General features: G+C 45.9%; 1 protein-coding gene across 2 annotated transcripts in view; it reads left to right on the forward strand.

Moving 5' to 3' along the window:
• LOC135366885 (cuticle protein 16.8-like) overlaps positions 1-16,452 on the forward strand; it is a 33,171-nt gene extending 16,719 nt beyond the window's left edge. Inside the window, exons 2-5 of one of the 2 annotated variants that reach the window (XM_064599852.1) lie at positions 5,596-5,655; positions 14,280-14,588; positions 14,678-14,824; positions 15,682-16,452. In XM_064599852.1, the coding sequence (XP_064455922.1) occupies positions 5,596-5,655; positions 14,280-14,588; positions 14,678-14,824; positions 15,682-15,960 (795 nt within the window). In that variant the 3' untranslated portion in view covers positions 15,961-16,452. The remainder of the gene's footprint in view (positions 1-5,595; positions 5,656-14,279; positions 14,589-14,677; positions 14,825-15,681) is intronic. The other variant, XM_064599853.1, reaches the window with a different exon arrangement.
• Positions 16,453-21,606: the final 5,154 nt, after the last annotated feature.

Raw genomic sequence — 21,606 nt, forward strand, 5'->3', positions numbered from 1 at the left:
CAAAGCCGACCTCTGTCTCACTGACCTTTCTTTTTTTTTTCTTTAATAAATCTTCAAACCCCCATATTTCCACTACACGCTACGAGCATTTAACTCGTTCATCTGTTTGATCTTTCTGTGTGTAAGCGTACTGGGGTATCCAGTTAGACTTCGTCGTAACTCCCATCCCCAGTTGTTTTCTTCATCGCATCACCGTCACCATTTGTCCCGCTACATTCTCGTACGTGTCGTGCTAACTCCTCAAATCATACCTACACACATGAACTGGAAAAAGGCACCACAGCCTAAGCGAGGACACACCCCACGACATCATAAATTCAGAACTTAATAGTTGTTATTGTTGTTTTCATTCTTTGAAGCCATCTAACTCGAATGAGCCATACACGCTTACGAATAAATACCTTTAATTATTCGACCATCTCACAGTTACACATTTCATCGTTGCCGGTCGGCACGGACGAACACACACACGGACCTAATTGAGAGCACGCGTTCGTCGATTCCATGTTCCCGTTAAATGGGAGACGACCGTATACGCAATCCAGGACCGCGCCCTTGTCTGCGGCCCCCATCGGCGTAGGCATCCTGAAAATGTTACTTTTGCCGTAGGTTTCCACCGAAAGTTGCGTAACACATGCCTGGACCTTACGAAGAGGCGGAGGAACACTCTCGTACGGAGGGCGGATCCGGAAACGGACACAAAACATACGTCACGCGTAGGTCCAATGCCGCGCGGCGACACGTGCTCAAGATACCTGATCTCTGCGAGTGCGGTTGCGTCGTTGAAATGATAATTTCAGCAGCGTGACCACGAGATGAAGCAAATTCCTTCCTGTTCTTTTTTGTTCTGACACTGGTGGTAGAGCTCAGTGATGGTAAAAAAACAACAAAGAAAAAAGGTGCACACGAGTACAAATACCGCGTGGCATGCATGTTTGCATACAAAACGCAAAGCTCTCTCGGTTGTTTCGACGCCGCAGAAAATTTACACGCCCGCCCTAGATTAAGCATATACTTCCGTTTCGTCCCGCCTGACACAATGCTTACTTATCCACGTGGCTTTATTCAGTTATTCTGGAGGCTTATTCGTACCTCGACAGCCATAAAAAGAGTAGCACCACTGCTTTGACGGGTTCTCACCCGTATCAATTCAGCCGATGGTAACCTGCTCGGAATAATAATGATAGCTTTATATATTTATGGGTACATACCAGTCACAAAGAAACAATTGGTGGAGATTAGCCAGTACGAAGGTCTCGTAATTCGATATCAAGGGCATGGGTTATTGCAACTTGATGCTTGACAACGAAACAATGCGTTCGAGGTCAATTGAACTATGCTCGTTGTGAATTAACATGCGGTGGCACGCGCCACACTCATTACTCTGCGTGATGGACAACTTCGTAATGAGGTGGCTACGAGAAAAAATGCACGGCAGTGAGTTATCATAGAAGCAACCTTGTGCTTCAATTTTGTACAACGACCAGTTGTGTTCACTGCAGAATACCGAGACGTCGAAACTTTTGGTCTTGAATACATCAAGAAATAAGAGGATCAGCCGGTTTACTTATTCGTTTTCCCTTACTCTACTATCTCACGCTCCGTTTACAGCCCTGGTGTATTACAAACTTGCACGCATCAACGCCATTGCGATAAGGTTAACCATCTCTGCAGACACGACGGACGGAGTTTCTTGTTATGAGTTCGATCATGGCACAGTAATGAGACCAGTTTGTGCACCGTAGCCGGGTGTGTGCAGCACTGCTGCATGGTAATTAGATCTCGGTTACTCGCGAGAGAGGCAGGTATCAAGTGCGATACCGTCGGCGGTCAGCTGGCGACGAAAAGGCGGTCACTGATTTCTTTGGCATTGTGCACGCGATTGCGAATTTGCATAGGGAACGGCGTCAATAGAATCACGCAAAGTCAGTCTTGTCTATCCCATAGCTAGCCGTGCATATTATATTCTGGTAGCGTTCAGAGTATTCTTTTATAATTTATCCTACCTATCCTACCTCCTGTTGTGGAAGATACGTACATCAGGACTACGGGACAGAGGAGGGGTGGTGTACCGGAAAACTACTCACTGGAAGTTCGCTTTTAGTCCCTTTCACTTTTCTACTCAGTGGGCATTCGATAACAACTTTGGTTTCCTACTTGGCAGTTTACTTTAAGGTATTTTTACATTATAAAAACAATCTGCAACAGTAATCAACAAAAGGGCCTGGTTGCATAGCATCATGCACCAACATCGCTGCTGTATCCATAAGACAACCTGGATTTTAATACTACAAACTAGCACAGCAACAATAACAGCTGGTATGATGATGGTGACGCAGGGAAAATCCAGGAACAGGACGCCAGGACAGGGGCTCCAGGGACAGGATGCTACCCCACTGCCGCTGAGCCAAGCGTGAGAGCTCACTAGTGCATCTCACTCGTGAAGCCAATATTCCGGGGCCATTTTATTTTTCTTTAAATAAATCAATCAATCTAGTGTGAGCGAAAACATTAATTATGATAAAAGTAAACGGAGAAATAAAGACTACCGCATGCTAGACTAGGCTATAAACCACTAGATACAAATACTAGTAGACACTATAGAATAAACCATATACTATCCGGCTTACGTCCTCGCGGCTGCGCGATTGCAACGTACCAGCACAAATACTCCAGCACTGCATTCTGTGTTCCTTTCTGCCAGTACAATGAGCCTCTGGCACATTCGTTAGTGCTCCACCTCGTGAGGACTCTTCATGCACCAATATTTGACTCCACTCGAAGGGAACAGTGAATTCGCGGCCACTTCCGCTGAGCTAACGCCCCCAGCAAGTCTCACCACTCGCCTTCACGTTTGTTCACTAAAAGCCACTTCGAAACCACTTCCAGACGCGTGTATGTGCCTGCGTTACATTTCTCACGCCCGCTGGAAGACGTCATAGAAGATTGGCACTTCAACCTGTCACTTTATCGCCCACGCACCTTTTTCAGTCGAGCCAGAATCGTGTCGACTGACAGATGTTGAAAGACAAACTATCTGCTAGTGTCCACATACAACCCAGGCTCTTGAGTGAGCGTACCGCGTCGCTTTTCTGTGAGACTGTGACGAAACAAGTCCACTGTAGCTCACTGCAGGCATTAGATGCCACTCAAATTCAATGCCTTCCGTTCTGCGGCATGAAGTGTTACCTTACAGGAGCGCCTGCATAGCTAAGCGCCCGTGCCCTTGTGAGAGTTCCAAAGCGATCCGAGTCATATTTCTCTGAATCAAGAAAACGACGATTCGAACGTATGGCTTAACTTATTTCCCCACAAACTTTGTGTGTGGGTGTGCCTTTGTGTGTGGGTGTGGGCGGAAATACTTTGGGGTGCTCCGGCGTTCTGGACACCCAGCAGTGGACCTAACGCCACCTCTCCCAATTTTGGTGAAAAATGACACCCGATTTTGAAATTCAGCTCTTCAGTTGCAAACTCTCTATCAGCGGTGTGTTTAAACTACGACGTAGCAACAAAACTGGAAAGCCTAAATGGCCACGCGTCCACAGGGCTGAGGTTGGAACCTCTCGCACCACACTACCCAGAAGAACCCAGAGCTCCTATCCCTATAGCTTCACTCCCTGCATAGCAGACCAGACTTTGGCGCGCAGCAATGTACACAGTGTCAAAGTAGGATTTAGGGTACCAGTGTCTAGGCTGTGGAGCAGGTAATAGATGCGCCAGGAGGTTCCTTCTGGTCAACAAGGTTCCTGGTATTATTAATTCGTTCTGTTGGCCTCTTGATGAAAAAACGATAGAAAGGAAGTCTTGCGTCAACGTCTTCAGAAGTTTTCAGTCACATCAGTCGGTGTCTGTCCGAACGGCATATTCTTTTGTGGTGGAAAGGAAGGTATACTTGAATGGCGAGCTCTGCCTAGTCCTTCTAGTGCCCTGATCCTGGTCACGACAGATATAGGATATACGAAGACGTAACACTAATTCTCTGGTCTATGGTCTCTGTTAAGGCAGCGAAGTAACGTCTTGCGGATTTTTTCTGGCTGCAGCTGGCAGTGAAGGTGTTATCTGGGACTGCTGCGGCGGTAAAGCGTGGAATGGAGTGGTGTTTTTCTTTGCGCTTAACGTTGTTCTCTGTACAAGCTAGGGATGGAACAATATCAATTATTTGTCATATTTGTTATATCCGATTGATGTATCGATGTTTTAAGAAATGTCAATAATTTATCGAATATCGATCAAATAACGGCATTTTTCTCGCGGATATCGCCATATATAGAGAGATTAATATTGATCCTTTCCACTCACAGAATGATACAGATCGTAAAACATGGATGAAATATCGACATTTTCTTGCGGATATCGTTAACCTATCGACTTTTTTTTTTCAAGTCCGTTTCCATCTACAGAGATGGTGGTGGCCCCCGATAAAAAGCTGCTACTCTGCAGTTTGAGAAAACCTATGGGGAGCGGGTTTTACTAGACATTTTAATCGACATTTATCAATATTGTATTTTAGATGTCGATATTTATCTATATTCAAAATTTTTACATTTGCGTTCAAAATGTACACTGTACCAGAAAAATAATCGTTTAATTGTGTTAAATATTTGACAGTCTTACGGCAGGGCCTTGACATCGCATTGCCATCATTACTCCCAACTACGTCCTTAAAAGAAAAACACGTTATATGCAGCACCCGACATATGGGAGTGCAAAACAAAACTGTCGTTGGCATCATTATGCTCTACATTTACACTACAATATAGGGCACCTCTCTCACAGACACATCGTCTTACATAATGGCCCATTGCTTGACACAATGCCTCCATAGATCCCAGAGCGACGCGAAATGTTTCCTCCTCAATAAAGAAAGTGACACCTTCACACGCCCATGAGGCTCTCTTTGTGGCACTGGGAACTTCCGTGCATATTTCTTTGTTGCGGCATTTAATGAAAGTCAGACGTGATGGCGTCATGCTGCCAACGTCCACAATGGCATGCCCCGTGGATGAACCAGAAACTTGCCTCTCACATGTTGTCGCGGGTTCGCAGACTGCCTCAGCACGCGTTTGTATTGGCCACTGTGTATTGGCATCAAAGCGGAAGTCCAGCCACAAGGACTGGCCCTATTCAACTGTCTCAGTGAACTAGGACTAAAACTAGGACTAGTGCCAATACCAACTCCTGCCTGCCAACTGTGCGTTATTAGAAAATTTGATGTAAAATATTTCACGCAAGCAATAATCAATACCGAACACATACTAGCTAACACTTATGTGGAACATGAAATTGCTTGTCTGATTTGTTATTAGTATTACTACGAAGGCAAAGGAACAAGCACGGCTCGGGTACGGGTACGAACGGAGCCAACGGTAGCAAGCACAGAACCGGTATATTAGTTTCTATAGTTCTAGAGAATTGCAAACTAAGAATCCCCACATCTGACATGTCAGAGCAGCTGGCATATATTTGTGTACATTATAAAAGTGTCTTTCACGATATTGTGGTGCATTCAGCTGTGTATAAAGTACAAACTTGTGTTTGAAAACTTTCCCTCCAGCAGCCAGTTCATGGAATTTACCGTGTCTAATTCTTTTGCAGATCGGCCTGCTGCTGTCAGCGCTTGCAGCATTTACCCACGCGGGATACGTGGAGCAAGAGGTCAGTGCAATATTATCGTGCCACAAACACCAACAATGACTAAATTATGAATGATATTGTCGTGTCACAAACATGTATATGGACCTTCCACTTGTTGTTGACTTTGAAACAGTCGTTGCTCAGAAATTGGTATTTGTTTCAGTCTTAGAAATTAGTCTCAGAAATCGGTCAGAAACCAGCTTGTCACTCTACGAGGAAATAAAATATCACCGAGTTCCAATGTTCCCAGCTAAGCTTCAGCATGTCAGAGCTCCAGCAACTCCAGCAACAGCTATCAAATTTTACCTCTAAGCCCCTATATTCCCAAGCAGCACGCCAATATTGGTCCAATATTGGACCCATATGGGTTGCCAAGATTGCCAATATTGGCCCAATATGGGCAGCCCATATTGGCAAGCCCATTTTGCGCCAATATTGCTGTGATAACACCTACGGGGAGCCCGTGTAATAATAAAGCATTATGCTGTATAATATTCACTACTTTTGTATAATTTTTGCTTTTTTATTTCTGCGGATCTAATTGAACCACGTTCACATCACTGCAAAAAAAAAAAAAAAGGCAAACGAAAAACAGGAAAGAAACACGGCATTGCCCAAACACACACACAAAAAAAACGAAGAACAGGTGCGACGCCCGCGCTCAAGATCACAAGCAGTCCCACAGAACTGCCAATACCTAAGATCCCTCAGAAGCCTTCATTGGGATTGCAATATTCTGTGGACTAATAACTTCCACACCCGTTCCGAGAATACAAAGCAGCGAAACACTTGCGTGGCGGTGACGGACACACGCCAGAGCAATTTACACTGCTTGCAGCAACTTGAAATCACCTAACTTTACAGAATAGCCATCCCTTCTTATCAAACATTGTGTTTTTTACTTGACCTGCCGCAATTTCGTTACCATTACAGCACCCAGCGACATTTTAGCCCTATGAAACGTCCGTTCGGGCTGTCGCGCATGCGCATTAGTTGTAGGACGCGTGATTACGCTCAAACAACTCGCTTGCTCACAGTCGGCTCGACCGATTGGCATTGGCATCGCGAAGGAAGATGGCGGCGACTTTCAAGACGTGGAATGTTGAGGTGTCGAACTCTAGCGAACTTTACGTTGGGAATGCCAAGTACGTTGACTGTTTCGAACAATGTGTATCATCTGCGGGAAGTTGTTGAATGTAACGATGTAGTGAATAGGGTATTTCACACGCTTCAACGTTCAATCTTGCCGTGCTGCTTGGGCATTTGTACAACACGGCTACGTACCCTGTTCAGTCAATATGGGGTGTACGCGTGCAATATGGGGCCCATATTCCCAAGATTTTCCCAATATTGGCTCAAAGTGGGCAATATGGGGCCCATATTGCCAGGATTTTCCCCATATTGGCTGAAACTGGGCAATATGGGGCCCATATTGCCCATTTTCAGCCAATATGGGGAAAATCTTGGCGAAACGGGTCCCATATTGGACCTGTATCGCCAATGACCAGCCAATATGGGTCCAATATTGTGTGCTGCTTGGGTTTCTTTATATCATATCCCGTGTATTGACACGAGGGATATGCTCACGGAAAGTTCTAGTGAAACAAAAAGAAAAAAAAAAACTGCTCACGGAGCCTAAGTTCCTCCCCGATTTATGTTGCCGGAATATCGGGAATGTTACGATGCCGGAATACCGGGAGTGGCGTACTGCGCACTTAGCAGACGACACCGTCATCGTCTTTTCTGTCGTCTGCTACGGAATAGCTTGTGGCTGTGCCGCAGCATGTTCCCGTTCGCGCTCACGTGACAGCAGAAAGCTATAACGTTTTTCGCATCTTCTGCTGGAGTATTATAGGGAACGTCGCTCGTGTGAACACACGGATCGGATTGCTTGGTAGGATACTCTTCAGCGGGGTTGCGGAATGGGGTCACCCATTCCATTCCAATTCCATTCCGACTAATGGATTTGTAATAATTCCATTCCTTTGCATTCCTCGGAATGAAAGGTGTGGTAAATTGTGTGTGCAGAGGGCGCGATGGCAGAAACCATCAGGTTGAAACCGAGACTACCACTGGGGACGCAGACCATTCGATTCTTATTCTATTCCTGTGGAAAAAAAATGCCTAATTCCATTCCCATTACTTTTCTAGGACAGCTTTCGCAATTCCATTCCAATTCCATTCCGGGCTCTGATAAATCTGGAATGATTCCGGAGTGGCCACTGCGCCAACCTGCTCTTCGGCAACGCCAATGGCATGTGCCTCCAGGTTCTATGTCTTTACTGGAGTGCTTTACGTAAGGAGCGAATTCGTGCAAATGTGCCAACGACATAACACTCCTCACGGCTCCATCGTTTCCTTCGCGGCTAATCGATTGCAACCGGTAATTAGAACGTCTACAGCTGCAGCAGGACTTAGCCGCGATACGCCATTTCAGGTTCTGCTTTCGGCGGGACAGCCTTGTCGGACCTTGCCGCGAGGCACGGCATCGGACCACTTTGCGTTCTTTTCCTATATGCTGACGGTCTCGGTCTCATTTGGCGAATGTAATGGGAATCTGGCAGGAGAGTGAATGAATTATTATTACATTTAATAATCTCCCGAAGTGTTGTTGGCCGTCCCTACGAGCCACTTGCGGCCTGTTTATTCACCGGGGCTTCAAGGTTTTTAGTTATGTCTAACAACATGGCATGCCTGCAAACACCAATCCCAAACACACGAATCTCTGTAGTACTTTTCTTCATCAGCATCAACAACGAATCTCTGATAGTGCCATCGTCTGACTATATGGACATTATTTATTTGCCTTCGAAAAGAACCATATATTTTGGATGACGATGATAATGACATTGATAGTGGAAATAGTAAAAAAAAAAAAAAAAAGTGGAGACGCCAGTCGTGACAGGGTCGGATCGGCACCTCCCCCCCCCCCCCCACACACACACACTAGACTACCTAATGAGAAAGTATAATAAGAAAAGTAGAAGCCGTGAAAGAAATAGAAGGAAAGGGTGTGAGGAGGGTGGAAGAGGGCGTTCAACTGACGACAATCACCACAAGAAGATGCATGCACCGCGCAACACTTGCACGAGTGCATCCGGAAATCGATCTACGAAACTGATACTGCTATTTCCGGCATCAGCCGACATTCTACCCGGCAGATTTTTTTTTCCCGTCCAAAATGTGCCTACATATTAAATAAACGAATTTAAAGATCAGCACTGCTTCCGCGACCGCATGCAGAAGGTCCGGCGGCGTGACGTCACTCCCTAAGCAGAGGAGTGAGAGGAGGGAATGCGCCTTCCACACACTCCGTAACTCTATGCGACGCCCGCACGCCCGCAGCTTTCCTTTTTCTCAAGGCCGTGCTTACATTCGTTCTTAGGGAGTGACGTTTTCTGGTTTTTCGAGAGAGGGAATTCCGGAACACTCTCAACATCCGGCGTCTGCCCTTGTCATGTATTCCATCGAATAGCAGTCGAACTACGCCACTATTTTCGTGGGATTTTCGATATCGTGGTAAGTTATCCAGGAGGAATCATTTATAGTTGTTGTTGTTATTGTCCAGGAGGAATAAAATGACACCATAGTTTCGAAATCGACTGCAACGAATGCGATCGTCCCCTTAAGTCACAAGGTGTCTACCAAAGCGTCTATGGTATAACGGAAGACAAAATATGAACCGCGTATTTTCTGGCAACGCTCCCGCAGGATCTCCGTACTTCGGTGCTCCTCAAATCCAGAGAAATCGCACTAATTCCAAAGGGTGTACATGTATCTTAGACTCTGTGCCAAACCTTTCGGTAATGCATTTTTCAAACAGCAGGGGTCCAGTTTCAATAACAATTTGTACAGATGTACTATCCTATCTGCTTACAGCAATATTGCGTACATCTCGCAAGAAACTGCGCCCTTAGCGGCAAGGTAGTATGGAAATACATGTGGTCGGAGACACTACACGCTCTTACCCACTGCTTCCACTACTGAAACGTCCTTGGTGCTTTCGCATATCGAGCTCGGCGATTTGTTTGGGCGTGGTCACTACCGATGGAGTAGTTTCACTTCTCGAAGTAATGTATTAAATGTTGCCGTCAAGTCTACATATCTCGCTATCAAAACTATATCATAGAAGAGAATGCATTGCCAGATTTCGAATATACGTGAGAGCGTAGGCAGTCGACTCAATTTCATCAACTTGTTATAATCTGACTTGCGTTTTGACGTACGCTATCGCCTTTGCGTACCTAAGGGGTAACGGTGATAGTTCTGCGCACACGCAAAGCATAAAGAGAGCTTCCCGAAGGGCAAAGGAGCACCACACTAGTGAGTTTTAGTACGTTGTAATACGTTTAGTACGTTGGTGGTTCTGCGCATGCGCAAGACACAAGCAGAGCTTTGCACATTGCGCAGAAGCACCACGCTATCCCTTACGTACGCAAAGACGATAGCGTATGATGCACCTGATTAATAATCCGCCAATCACGACCGTGCTGTCGGCAGCCGTAGTTATGGGACGAGCCAGCATGAGCCAGCATGAGCCGCATGAGCAGCCACAAAAAGCCACTCTTTCAAATCATCTGGTGCGACTTGCTAAAGCAGACGACATCTCACCTTTAAATGTGCCACGTTTGGAAGGAGCGAGAGGAGGAAATAAGCAGGCCTTCTGTATCTATGTGACGTTCATGCTGTGCACTTAATTATACTTCTGCTCAGACTTCGGTCACAAACCAAGCAGAACCGCATTGGCACCAAAGGTGCTCATAAAACCCATAGTGTGTATTCTTGTTTATCGCCTGTCAAAACTTGATTTAATAACGTGTTTAATCGGCGTACAAAGATACCATAAGCATTAAGTAGGTCAACTGTAATACCACAGTCCAACACAGATAGTGTTTCGAGAGAAATATGGCCAGGTGTATACTTCCTTTTCCGCGAATGATGTATCCACCCACCCCAACACACACCCAAAAGCATTATGAAATTTTAATGCGTTTCACCTTCCAAACTTATCTGGGACGAAAACCACACGAGAAACCCCTATCGCTTCATCTTCTCAGCCTGTAACGATCGTAGCGTGCTCGGAGCACACACGGAGATACGAACTAAGTACCTGCGCCTATTTGTGAAACAAACAATGGGAACTTTTGAGATAGTGTTTCAACGGCTTCATAGATCATTTTGGTTCGCTGACGAAATTCATTCGTCATTGATCACTGTCAACACGGATCACATACTCCGGCATATAAAAAAAAAGGATGTAAATCACATCCAGGGTGTAGGGCAGTGCTGCTGACAGGGCTTTCTTTCTTTCTTTTTTTATTTGTGCATTGCACTTTGTACCTGTTCTAGTTTTCGGTGGAGCCACACCTTGATTCCGGGAGCCTGCAACTGGATTACGCTTTGATAACGTGTTGAAGGGGTCAGTTCAGTATAGCAATAAAGCAAAGGAGGACTATATCATATCGGAAACCAATCGGATGGAATGCTGACAAAACACGTGCAGTGTTCCAACGCCCCGAGACGCTGAGAGAGCAGTCGTCGTCGTGCCTTTCGCTTTTCGTTGTTTTATTCTAATCAGACAGAGATAGCAAGATGATATCGGCGAAGGTGCGGTCACCTGGAAGGTACTTTTGTACTTGCAAGTTGGTGGGTTTTTTCAATATTTGTTTCTCACTCTAGAGAGGGGATAATTTACAGGGGCAGGTGCAATAGTTGTGTCACAAAGTCAGAAAGCATGCAACTTCAGACGCCGTTTGCTGTGTCCTTCGGTATTCTTGGGGATGATTACACGCGATAACAGCTCCTCCAGCTCGGCGCCGTTATCTGCCGACTCATAATGGCGCCAAGAATAATTAAATTTGTTCGTAAGAGGAACATTGCATGCTAGTGAGGCCATTTTGAACTTGAAACACTTTGCGAGAGACCGCTTTCTTGACAGTGAGTATCCTTTCCTTCTGTTTATCTTTCTTCGCAAGAATCTAAATGCGTGACCAAACTTACATATCAGGCGGTCGACTGTTCGAGACCAACCAACGATCTGAATAAAAAAAAATGACATAAACGAAGCAGCGCGCCAGAAACAGACTTGTTCTTTCAACACCGTACCCTTTAATAGAGGGTCAAAAGGAATGCAAATATGCTAGCCACGCCCTTCGTCCTTCCTTGAAAGTTCGACGCGCTGTGCAGGTCGGAAATTACGTTCCGTCGATATCCGATCACATGAGCATACACGTATCGCACAAGGAAGTCGTGGCCGTTATGGACGAACATGGTTTCCTTCCTTTCGTCAACGCGTTTATTGAATCTGGTTCTGTGTACGCACGACAATTTATCCGTGAGATCGCGTAGAAATACACAGTGCAGAACGGCTTGTGAGGGTCCCTGAGCAACCAACCCCTCGATACATAGACAATAGCAGACCTTCAGCCCAGCGTTGCCAGAGTCAGAGAGTCTCTATAGACTTCATACTTTCTCTCTCTCCCTCTCTCTCTCTCGCTTTACCATCGCTATCGCCATGTGGGGTAAACTATCGCGATGTTTCCTTCAGGCGATATGTTGAGCAGGAAAGATGCCACGAATAACGCCGTAAGTTTGGCATTACTGGATAGTACTTTTTTTACGGCCACTTACCACACAAATAACATACCTGTTCTCTGTATTAACGACGTTCTTAAACTTGCACGAAGGAATTCAGAACAGTACTCGCCGTGCATCTTGTGCAAAGTGGCCGCAAACCCGGTAGCGGAAGACCCGATGTCACTCAACCGTAGAGTCGCTATATTTGATCTAGCCGTACGACGACCATGCCATTAAATTTCGTAAACTTCCTTCCGTAATTCAAGGCGTTCATGTGCCACCCTAGTACACGCGGACCACATTTCGCAGATTTGCAATGCACCATACTGTGCAGTGCACTTCGCTTTTGAAGTTCGCGGGTGCTGCGCCACTTGTTAGAGGAACAGGTGCATTCTGTCACAAAATCTTAGAAAAGGGGAATTTTTAAAGGGCCGTGACCAGACTGTGGTTCTATGCTTTGTGACATCAACGCTTATCTACATGGATACATATCCCGGTGATAAAACCCATTAGGTGAAATAACGATGAAACCGAAACTACTGTATTATGATATGTACTGAAATTTGTATGAAACTTGTATGACACTATACTTATGAAACTTCCCATACTTCCTTACAACTCAGAATATTGTTCCGCTGTGCTTTTTCCGCGTGATACCCAGTGCAAAACACAGTCCGCAGCCTAGTCGTAGCTGAGGCAATGCTCCTGCTAGTGCCTTTTCATCAAGAGCCATTATTCAATTGGAGTGGCATTCAGTAAGTTCTTCATTAAGTCAGCGTTCGAGGCGATACCTCGAACCCCATTCAAAGATTTTCGATACGGATAAAAGTGATGGGAACGCCATTCATTTCACCACGCTATAGCAGAAACAGTATTGTCTTCAATATCTGCATTCTTCTAGCCCACATCCGCATCTGGCCATCTGGACAAGCAAGTAGCGGATAAATAATGAGTTGCACTTTGAATGGAAGCTGAGGGTCCGCCCTAATAGGTCTTGCGTGAATCAGATGACGCTGATAAATGGATGCTAACAACCTCAGTGGATGCGATGAAGCCACACGTGAGATGCAACTTCGAGTGCTTCCAGGGATTTAAGGATGCGATGGGTCTGTAACTAACTCGAAAGATAACACTTTGTGGTGTGTGTGTGGGTGTGTGTGCTGCTATCCATCTACTAGAGCCTATCTTGCTATCTGCATTCCGACATGTCCTTTGGTCCTTTTCTCCGGCACAACAACAACAAAGATGCGATGACAATGTGTGGGAGGGGTGTGCTAACCCTATTGCTCTGGGATTTGGGTAGTTCAGGAGGACTACCCATCACAGAAAACATGCGAGCATCCCTCAGTAGTCTTCATTGGGATTCTCCCTGTATCATGGTAACCGCCAGGACTATTGGCGAAGTTACCCCATGAATGTCAGGGTATGTTTCTCCGGTCCATGCCCTTGCGGTACCAGAGCATTTTCAAGCAGTATCTCGCTGTTCTCTTTCTCTGCAACTCAGTCGCTTTTCGCGATGTGAGTACAATGGCTGCACACCTACCACCATGCCCCAGAGCTCCACTTCCCTTAGCTCCTGCGAACAGAATCTTGACTTGGCCATCTTGCAACCACATAAGATTGGCTCAGTCTTAAATTAGACTAGACTGACACAAACAAGGCGCAAATCACAAACAATACCAACAAACCGAAGCCATCGGATATATCCTAAGAGTCTGCCGTGCATACAATGAGGTGCGGGAGAAATATGCGCACTCCAGAAATGGCACGTTGGACAATGTCCTAGACCCCAGAAGTGGTCTTGCCCATAAGAAACGCTTTCAGGAAACGGGCCTAGTGCAACGAGCCATGCTCATATTGCGTCCTAGGCTTTCTTTTTCTCTCGACGGCATCCCATATAGTCCTTTATCTCCACCTGCGTTCAAACTTCATCCCACCTCATCTAGGCTACAGTCGTGACGCTGCCCACAGGACAATCACCACCACCACCGCCATTAGACCCTTTTTATATACAAGTGGTAATGTCATCCTGTAATCTGGCGCTAATAATGCTCTATTCGTCGTTCCAGGTGTACGCTCCCCAGCCGTACCAGTTCGGCTACGAAACGCAGGACGAATACGGCAACCGCCAGTCCCGCCACGAACAGGACGCTGGGAACGGCGTTAAGACCGGATCCTACGGCTACCGCGATGCGCACGGCTTGTACAGACAGGTTCAGTACGTCGCGGACGCAGCCGGTTTCAGAGCATGGGTGAAGACTAACGAACCAGGGACGGTGAACTCTGCTCCAGCTGGAGTCCAAATCGAATCCGATCAATCTCCGGCAGCTGTGCTCACGAAAGCAGCAGCGGTACACATCCCGGTGCACGTCCCTAGGGTGCGTATCACAGATCATTTCATGTGCATCTACATTACGTGCATCCTATTCATTCATTGCATCATCGTCATCATCACCTTTCATCATAGGTAGCGCCAGTCGCTGTGGTAGCTCCTGTAGCTAGCGCTCCAGTTCACGCGTTTCAGGCGTCCCATCCAGTCTACAAGGCTCACCACGGGGACTACGCAGTAAGGACGTCTTCGTTAGGACACGTCCAGCAAGCTTACTCGCATCAGGTACATATAAAGCCTTTGACACAGAAATGCTCGAAAAGTCAGCAGGACTCTGGTATTGTCAGCTCTCATAGGAACTCACTTTCATGCCCTAAAACATGGTAAGACATTCCAAACAGGGGTCAGTACCGAACCATCATCGGAAGCTGTTATAAACCCTTATTTATTGCTGAATTAGAGCAGCAATTAGACCATGTGGATATGCATATGCGACGTCAAATGCTGTCATATCATATGTCACATGACCATATACAGTGAACCCTCGTTATTATGACAATGGTCGTTCCCAAAAATTTTGGTCATAATGCGGAATTGTCATATTAGCGGGGGTCATATTAACGAGGGTTCACTGTATACCGTGTGATGTTTCATCTTACTGCATTCTTAAGGTAAATCGCTGGTTGTCTCCTGTCTTCTGTTGTTTCTTTTGTCGTTATATCTTGACTGTGTAATTGAACCATAACAGGAAACCGTTACAAACCGTTATTATGTGTTGAACTACAGCTGCACAACACAGTGTATGTCGTGCCATATGCTGTCGTACCACATATCACGTACCACGTTTGCAACATATCCCTGAGTTTGGGCTGAAGAGGAGAGGACGTAAAACACGTACACCCCAAACTCAGGAATATGTTTCTCATGTCAAATTTACACCAGCTCGCTTGTATAATCCTTTTATGCTGAACGACATACCACGTACGTGCTGCATCATCTGATTCGTCTGTGCTGCTGCACTTTTTTATTAATTGATCTTGTTTTCTGTAACCTGATTGCCTTTAATTTTACTATTTCTATTGCTTTTGTTTCGACCTTTTTCAACACCCCAAAACAATTCATAATATGTCACTCTTCGTTAGGTACCCGCGTTCCAGCGCTTGGCCGTCGCCCCTGCTTCACCTACAGCAGTCGTGCAGCCACTGGTAGCGGTTCAGTCGGCGTCACCCCTCGTCGCCACGGTTCCCCGCGTTGCTCGTCGCCAACTGAGGAAGCGCAGACCGAAGCCCGCCGAGTTCTTCAAGAAGTCCATCGTCCGCAAGGCACGAGTGAAGGTGCCTCCCAAGCAGGTCGTGGTAGTGGGAGCGAGTGGTGCCGGAGTCAGGACGACCACAGTGCTTCCTGTCTACAAGGACAAATAGGGAATTAACGCGTAGTTTGTTCGCCCCCATCGACTGAGGGGGGCGACGTATTGACGTGTTGGGTGGGAAACATACTATAGCTCAATAGATTTGTACGAGCAGGGCGGTACGCAAGGGGTCGCTCTTCCCAGTACGAGGTGAAACTCGGAAGTCTTTCTTTCTTTATTCTGTCGACTTGCTCCCCAAAATTATCTTTCTTCTCTGAACCTGATCCAATTATTTAATTTTCGTCGAAACCACAAAAGTATTAAGCATAACTGGCGATTCATTCCCTGAATAACGCGTCCTGGACTATAAGCCTGTCCCGAGTGGTTTAGGACTAACATCTCCGTTTTTTTTTCTTTTACAAATCAATCAATCAATCAATCATTTCGCAATGGGTCGTCACAAAGTTCAAATCATACTACGGGTAGTAAGCAATTGTGAAAAATCAATAGTACAGGTTCTACGTGTTGAGCTAGCGACCAGGGCATAAAAAGATGCAAACCCTGCCTTTTCCTTCTCTCTCTTTCTTTCTTTCTTTTCTTGTTTTTTTTTTTTCTTCTTTTGCACTAGTACGAAACATAAGACTCATGGAATTACATGCCCCACAATCATACGTGTGAAAGTGATCTTGTTAAGTGCGCATGAAATCGCAATATATCAGAAAAGAAAAGGCGCCTACTTGTCTTCTGTTCTGCCCGTGAAGAGCAATCACAAAACAAATATGAACCATGAAAAGACACTTAAAATAGTTTACTCTTTATGTTCTTAACATTTACACAGTGAACTACAAACACCACTAACACGCTGAAGAGAAACTATTGCACAGAATGACATTGTTGTCACTCCTTATTTGCGGAAAGCGCTGTGTGTATGTCTTTTTGTGACAATCAACATAACTGCATAAGTGACACAAAAAAGGCAACAACAACAAGCCGTTTTCGACAAATCAGGAGAGAAAGCGATGTCATTTGGGATGATGTAGTCGGATAGAAGCGTGTTATGCAGTGAAGTTCTGTTTTAGGAGTGTATAGTTGGAGGGGAGCATCGATTGTTATATTGCCTCCCACCGGAGAAACGCTGCACTATTTAAAAACATGCCAGCCAGCACGTACATTGCGCTGATTAGGGCTCTCTTTATCTATTTCTTTCTCAAAACGCGTTAGTCCAGCACCATTAAACGTTGCCATCACTTCAATGCCCAAATGTACATAATCCAAAACCTGCATCGTGCTTTGTAAGACTACTATATTTATTGCCCGCAGAACACCGCTATAAGGTTTATGTTTGTAAGCGTGGAATACCAGTATATATACTAACTTCGCGTGTTTTCGATTCTCTCTCTCTCTCTCTCTCTCTCTGAATGTATGGTGCGTTTCAACGTGCAGGGACGTGGTGGGTATTAGTTATTGTGTGCATGTGGTAATAATGTTAGTTCAGTTTGTTCAGTCTATTCGTCATGGTCTTCGTTCTGGAGTGTAGAGTCTGAACTATATTGCTGACGAATAATAAACGGAATGCATTCTGTAATGGTATTGTTGTTATACGATCTGGGATCATACCGCAGCCAGATTGTTTTCTTTCTCTTTGGACAAAGCCGTACGCATCATGTCCCCCAAGGAGTTCTGCAAGGAAGCATCTTGACTTCGACATTGTTTGACATGGTAAATGGCTGGACTAAAATCGGTAATGACCCGAAAAGTGGCATGTTCTGTGCACGCGCACGATGTTGCGCTTGGGACAGTAGGAAAACCACCAGGTGCCATTCAGCATCGCTTGCAGCCGGCTTTAAATAACATCCGGAAGTATACTTCACGCAAGTTGGAATGGACGTTTCGTCTGAAAAGTGCACCGAGGTCCCGTTCACACATAAGGCCATGACGAACTTTATTGTGTGGGTCTGTGCCAACAAGCTGCCCGTCGCTAATCGGTTCCTGGGCGTGGTCATGAACTCGGATCTTCGATGAACTCGCCACATTAAGCACCACGAAGCCAAGGCGCAGCGAAGGATTTCTGTTCTTCCACATCTTTCTGGATTTGAATTGGACTCTGATCAGCGCTCCCGCCTCGCAGTCCACATAACCATGGTGCGAGCGACAGTGCCTTAGAGTCTTCCAGTCTTCCACAAGATTACACCATCCTCATTGAATGCTCTTCAGATCCCTTTTGAGTCTCTTTCTTTTTTGGAATATCAAGCCGGCATTAGCCTGGCTGACCTTTTTATTTTCCTTTCTTTTCATTCGATTAAACATCCATCCGTCCCACTCCCACTGGCTTCGTAACAAAGTATGTAACAGTGCCGGATCGAGTCCTCGTGGCCATCATCATCAAATTAAAGTTGTTCTTGTTGTTGCTTCGTTTTCTTCTTCTCTTTTTTTTCCCTCTTTTGTTTGCGTGAGATGCAGCTACTTCCTTAACCTCCTTCCCCATCAGGACCTGAGAGACCTGAAACTCACTGCCCCATCTAGCGTTCCGCCGGACTACACTTCTGGGCCAGTATGACCTGAACAGGTGTCTACGTTCGAGTTAGCTCAGGACAGGTCTACGTCACTTTTTAGCACGTACGGTATTTATTGCGTGGTAAACATCTTAGCGGATGCGAATGTTTATCATAAAATATTCATACAAGTCATGTATCTATGTAAGTTGAAGCAAAACCCTCAAGTAGGGAACCACAGTTCATATTCTAGGAAGAGCTGCGGTTCCCGACTCCAGTCTTTATCTTCAGTGTACCTCCATTGAGTTCTCCACTCTGCAATGTCTTCATGTACCACTTGGAAACATAATACGAACGTAACATACTCTATAGAGGACTCATAGCCGTGGATGCTTTTGCGCCATTAAAGTCCAACTTAGTACTTCTTCTATAGTGCACCTCCTCAGTGGAACGATCTGCCAGACGTGGCATGCAGACAGTCGCAATAATTCACCTTCGGCATGAAGCCACGTTGTGCGCGTTCTGATTGGGCTGCCACTGCGGGGCCTGAAGCGACTAGTCAGGCAGCTATTTGTCTTGCGCGTGCTGGGTTAACGGCTTCAGTGAACTCGGTTGGATCAGCAGCCACAGGCACTGCCTAGGCCTGATTTCTTCGCTTATACCCTGAGGGAACCGCAATGGTATAGTTAATCAAACGTTGTGACATCGTTGTGTACCTATAATGTGTTTAGCCCTTCCTCTTTCCCAGTGCGAGGATATTCATGAGTAACATAGATAGAGTGAAATGTTCCCTGGAGGAAAGAGTATACGACAGGTCACAGCTTCTGCAATTAAGATCTATACAACCACGTGTCATTCAATGAAGTGTTACCTGATATCGGATTACATAACACGGCTGGAACAAATCATCCCGATTCGTGACCCTGCGTCCCTCATTATCTTCGTCACTGCCAATGATGATAGCAAAAGTCTTGTTGCAGAGAGCTCTTGTAGGCCCCCGCTTCCTGGACTAATTTCGCCATCAACTACCTTGATAGCCTGTCATTAAGTCTGCGTCTCACGGCGACAACGTCGTTGGGATATGCGTCCTGTTAGGGCCCCATACAGATGGCTCTTCGATACAAACATACACACGCGAAGTGCTAGCAAATTATAGCGTAATGTCGCGTAATGATGTGAGAATCCTCTACAACATGCTCTCCTGGCCTTCAAGGGGTGAATTGCGATTCGAGCAAAGGTGTATGACCTGTATCTGAACGTGGTCGTATTGTTGCTAGAGTCACTAAGCAAGCTACGCTTATTTATTTAGCTTATGTAATGACTCTAATGTATTTATTTATTTAGCTTGTTTAGTGACACTAATGTATTTATTTATTTAGCTTATTTAGTGACTGTAACGTAGACGACGTAGGAGGCGCGGAAGCTCGTGCTCAGAATCTCAGTGCCTTTGAGGCGGGCACACCATTAAAGTATAGCTCCTTACGCTTGTCATTTAGTGGAGGTGCAGCGCATATGATTCTACTCAACAGCTGTCTACTTTACTTCCCCATCTGCTGGTCATCATCATCTCATCATCTTCAGCTACTGTCGTGACGATGCCGACAGCTGTGAGGCCGGCAACGGCAAGCTGGTACCTCCACCACCACTACTCAACAGTTGACATCTCATCTCGCGGCCCTCTAGATTTCACCCCTAAAAGTCGGAGGCGACCGACAAGGAATCAGTGAAAGAAAGGACAAGCACAGTCAAGGGAACGAGGAAAGAAAAGATCCTGAGCTCTTGGTCGGTTGCGGCTACCAGCTACGGCGGCGGCTACGGCTGCATTTCTGAACAGAAGGCGGCGGTCCTGCTGAAACAGCTTGCCGTTGTTGGCCTCACGGAGGTAGGCAACGTCACGACTAAGGCTCTGGAGGAGTGTGCGTCCTGGGCCGACTTCTAAGGGAACTGTGCGGACATATGTCTAACAGCGTCTGAGGAAAACCCAGGAAAAACCCGAGACAGCACAGCTGGCTCCGGGATTGGAACCCGGCATTCTGTACAGAAGCTTTACGTTTGTATGCTGGACTGCATACAAATCATTGCAGTCTAATGTATAGAATATGGTAAGATAGCTATTAACACGTAGAACGGGCTGCTACGTCGATAAGAAATTAAACAGGGCTCCAACAACTCGTTGCCTTAGCTCTATCTTCCAGTCATTCCAGCAGCTTTCTCAAGACTATTGACGAGGCTCTATGTGCTGCAATTGCCATTGGAGATACACGCAGTTCACAAGTTATAAGGCGTCTGTGGTACTACCAAGCTTTAAGAAACGTAAACGTGTAGTAACTCAAACACATGCTCTCTCTTCATATTTTCTGTATTCTTAACTGTCCACTTACTACACAGTCTTCCATTACAGCACACATTATATGACGGCTCCCCCTTCGGGTTATCACTCTGGACTTGTAAGCGTTTCAACAAGGAGATGCTCAGAGGTTTCGACGAGGAATCCCAAAGAAGTTTGTATCAGAACCCGCATGGAGTCAGTCCCTATTAGCGCATCTTGAAAGTTCTACCCTGATATTATAGGCAGCAGAAAAAGTCGTTAACCTTGCCCTTAAGCTCTCGTAATAACCGTACGTGACCAAGCCTGAAACATGGAAACAGTAAAAAAGAAGAGACGTGATGCATTTTTTCATCGCAGTCGTGACTTGGCGAAGACCTAACAATCACGCTTCACCTGATGCGTTAATAAGTTACCCTTTCAACTTGATACACATCGGAATACCAGCACGACAATGAATCTCAAATCACGAGCGAATCACACCCCACGGCACTTGTTCAAGCTAACGGTAATAAACAGCACAAGAGATCCGGTTATGTACGCGACATATCTGACCTTTGTGTATTTAGACCCTCGCGTTTTCGGGTTTTATATTTTTTGAAGAGCGCGAGCAAAAACGGGGTCTTAATTCAGGATCTGTAAAATAAGGTAAAATCGGGCGATATCATATGGAAAGGCAGATCGTCGGGTGTTGCGATGCAATCTGCTCGCAGCGTGCAGGAGCGTGCACTAATGGAAGTCTCTATATGTGCAACGTATTGACAAGCGGCCGTTCCACCTCGCGAAGATCCTCGGACGGTGGTCGAACGCTGCCCACCAGATGCAAGGCCTTCGTCTTCTTGCGGAGTACTTGTGCTCCACCGGTCTGGTGACTGCTCTCTGAAAGACCCCATCATCATCC

Source organism: Ornithodoros turicata, chromosome 8, assembly GCF_037126465.1.
Source record: "Ornithodoros turicata isolate Travis chromosome 8, ASM3712646v1, whole genome shotgun sequence".
In the NCBI taxonomy this organism is placed as follows: Eukaryota; Metazoa; Arthropoda; class Arachnida; order Ixodida; family Argasidae; genus Ornithodoros; species Ornithodoros turicata.